We start from the raw sequence: 3,551 nt of genomic DNA, 5'->3' as shown, positions 1-3,551 counted from the left end.
GAGAGCCAGCGAAGGATTTGGACCTTCTTGTCCTCCACASTGGCCAAACAGAGGAAAAAGCCAGGGCTTGTCTTGCAGGACTGAAATCTAAAGGCAGTGTGATATGTTCTTAATAAAGCAGTGATTCTATGAATCACAGTAGCAAAACATTCTTGCAGAGCACAAACCCCACTCCCTGACTGAAACATCCAAGGGCAGCTGTCCATCGTTCCTGAGGAGGAATTCACCTCGGACAGGGGTTGGTTGTAGCCCCCTGTGTCACACAGGAGTAGCTGCAATTCCAGAGTCTCTTTTAATGAAGCTCCTGGCAGCTGTTTATTGGACAGGAATAAAATTCCGACTGGCCCATATAACAAACGGAGCTCAGCTACAAAAATGTAATGATATTTATTCACCCAGCTGCCAGCAAACTCACATGCACCATGAGTCATTCCAGATGTGGATAAAAACAAAGTCTGTCTGTGAAAGCAAAGTTTCCCGATCCCGAGGAGACTTGGTTTGGGAGAGGAGCTGTGCGCTGATTTCAGCGCCACTCATAAGAACAGACAGGCTCTTCTGCAAAGGGGGAGGGGGGGAGGAAAAACCATTATTTATTCCTGAAAAGAAAGGAGCTCGGAAATTTAAAAAAAAAAAAAAAAAAGCTGCTATATAGCTAGACATGCGTGTTTTAAAGAGAAGGATGCTTTGGAAGACTTTGGTGCTGCTGCTGTTCTGTTACAGCGCTCATGCCACTGTGAGCCACAGATGGAGCAGAGGTAAGATTTAAACCTGAAAAAMTGTTTGAGTGAAAAATTTGAGTTTGTAGATATTTGGTCTGGAATTATGTTGCATTAGACATGTATGTGTATATATATATATATACATATATATATATATATATATACAATTTGTCCCTCCCAACTCTGGAATTCTTTTTCTCCATTAAACAGATCAGCTAAAAATATATATAGTTAAATAGAAAAGAATACATGAATAAGTGCAAAAAGGTAAAATGATATATGTATTTTGTTATAATAAAAAAAATATCTAAAATATCCCAAGAACCAGAATTGCATTCTTGCACTTTTTCCTTTCTCTCTTCTTTCTAATTTTTCTCCTGCATTAACAAAAAATGAAGGTTATGAAGCTTAAAAGTAAAAATCTTTGCAGTTACAGGTGGCAAAATCTGCTCTATCAGGGAGATACCTGGTAATAGTAAAGGAAAAAATGCCTGGATTGTGTGAGGTGCCTGGGGATGCTGCTGCCCTGCCCTGGCAGAGGAGCTCAGATAACACAGAAAAGGGACCAGATGTGTGACAGCACAGAGTGGTGACACATCTGCGTTGAAGTGTATGGCAGCAGCATATGGAATGTTTGGGGGCTGCAGGATTGCATAGGAGGTGCTTGCTTCAAAGCTGGTGATGATGTCCTTTCCCTTTTTTGGGTTTATTCTCTCCTCTGGYATTTGGCACGGGGTCAGCAGCTGCTGGAAGTGGAGAAAGGAAACACCTCCCAAAAGATTTCTTTGGTTCTGATGTTGAGGTTTTCAGACATTTAAAGGAAACAGAGTCTGCTGAATAAAACAGAGCATTCCAGTGCCTCCCTCCCTATGCAGTTTCTCACATCTTCCTCATCACAGCTGATGCCATTCTTGTCTGCCATTTAGGGCTGGTTTTGGATTTGTAGGAGGAGGAATGGTTGAAGGAATTAATGAAGAGCTACACAACAATTAAGCTCAGGCTTAATTGTTCCTCAAAATGCTTAATTGTTCATTTAAAAAATCCTTGTTTGTGGGGCTCACGGGTGGGACATTGGCCTGGGACTCACCATGGAAGGTTCATTCCACATCTTTTTCATCAGATCATCAGATGATACTGCATAAGTCATTGTACCTGTAAGTCTTTATGTCCTTTGCTTTTCCCTTCTGGTGTAAGAGAGGAAACAGCACCAATTGTCATAATAAAATCCCTTAATTCTATAGGGAAGAGTTTGTCTTTCCAGGGGTGACACATAAAAATGTGAGGAAATCAGAACTAGATCTGTATATACTAAAAAAAAAAACCCAAAAAAACCTCAAAACCCCACCCTTGGGAAGAATGATGTCACCTTACCTAAGAAATAGGGAAAAAATACTTAAAGAAAAAAAGAGGATTTCATTTCCATGGAATAATCATTATGTATTTTTAAGGATGTCCTTCACTTTTGTTAACACACTTATTAAAATTAAACTACATCACAACTCTAAAAGGAATTCATGCAACTGCTAAAGTCCAATTTTAATCATGAATATTTAAAGGAAAACATCAGAACTCTATTGTGCCTTTTGGGAAAGCAGATTTTTTTCCCAAGCTTAAAACTCTAACGCTTGTTTTTGGAGACTTCAGAGAGAAGAGAAGATTCATTCCCTGTTGTGATAAGGAGTTCAGCTGTCACAAACAGTGGATGCAGGCATTTCCTGGGGAGGAAAACAGATTTCTTTTCCACAGCTACTGTTGTGCTCTAAAGATGGTTTTGAGGCAGAGCTCCTTCACTGAATCTCTGCTTCTCTGAACTGTGTGTCAGTCAAACCTCAGTATCTAGGGAGGGTCAAAGCACTGTCTTAATTTTTTAATTTCTTCAAAACCTAAGATACAATTTGAGTACTGAGACACAGCACRCTCTTCTGCACACTCAGAGCCCTTCCCTCCCTCCACAAATGACAAGTGAGCTTTGTTTAGGTTAAACCTCAGTCATTTAAGTCCCATCCAACTCTTGACTGGGGTTTTACAGTAAAAAGGCAAAGGCAGATCGGCATCCTTGTGACGGAAACGAGAGACAGATCTGTGCTGCTTTGTCATCCYGATTGTTTACAAAACAGCAGGGCAAAGGTCTTGCTCTAATTGCCAGCAGTTGTTGTTTGCAGTAGAAATGAGCAGTCAATAWTGTACAAAGCAAGGTCTGGCTTTTGCCATTTTTTCACTGGGAATCTCTGGAGCCGCCTGGGATCCCCTTTTAACCAATCATCCAAACTTTGGCTCAAGAAAAGCTCAGACATGAGAAAAGATGAACACACTTGTGCTGGGGAGTGGGAACTTCCAACTGCCTCTCTTTTCCCTTTGTTTAAAARCATCAATGAGTGTGGAAAAAAAAACCAAACCAAAACAACAAACATTTCTGGCAGGAAAACAGTGCTGTATTATTTTCTTTTTCTTTTTTTTCTTTCTTTACTGCCTCAGCCATTTGCATTAAAAATTTCACACACGCTCCTCAGCCTGCCCAGACTGAGCTGTGGACACCGGTCCAGAAATCACAGGCAAGACTTAGTCCCTAGGATGGGTGTGCTTAGAATAACAAAGAAAAGATCCTGAGTGAATGATGAAATAATTTCCTTGTCATCACCTCAAGTTTCCTTGAGCCTCTTGTAGGCTTAGCTGCACAAAATTACCCTCTCAGATTTTGTGAAGCTGCTCTCTAGGAAAAAAAGGTAATGAAAAAAGGTAATCAAAAGTCTCTGCTGACTAAATATTATTCCCCACGCAACGGCAGAGGTGAGGACATGTTAATTTTTTTAAGTGCTAAATAAGAATCCCACA

General features: G+C 40.4%; 1 protein-coding gene across 1 annotated transcript in view; it reads left to right on the top strand.

Moving 5' to 3' along the window:
* Positions 1–491: 491 nt before the first annotated feature.
* The window catches only part of FAM180A (family with sequence similarity 180 member A), a 23,143-nt gene continuing 20,083 nt past the window's right edge, over positions 492–3,551 (top strand). Inside the window, exon 1 of the mRNA XM_057381978.1 lies at positions 492–755. Within this exon, the coding sequence (XP_057237961.1) occupies positions 659–755 (97 nt within the window). The 5' untranslated portion in view covers positions 492–658. The remainder of the gene's footprint in view (positions 756–3,551) is intronic.

Source organism: Malurus melanocephalus, unplaced genomic scaffold (genome assembly GCF_030028575.1).
Source record: "Malurus melanocephalus ecotype Western Australia unplaced genomic scaffold, MMel_1.1 scaffold_544, whole genome shotgun sequence".
NCBI classification, from domain to species: domain Eukaryota; kingdom Metazoa; phylum Chordata; class Aves; order Passeriformes; family Maluridae; genus Malurus; species Malurus melanocephalus.
The sequence above is the reverse complement of the archived record's forward strand: the minus strand, read 5'-3'. Positions and strand labels throughout refer to the sequence as shown.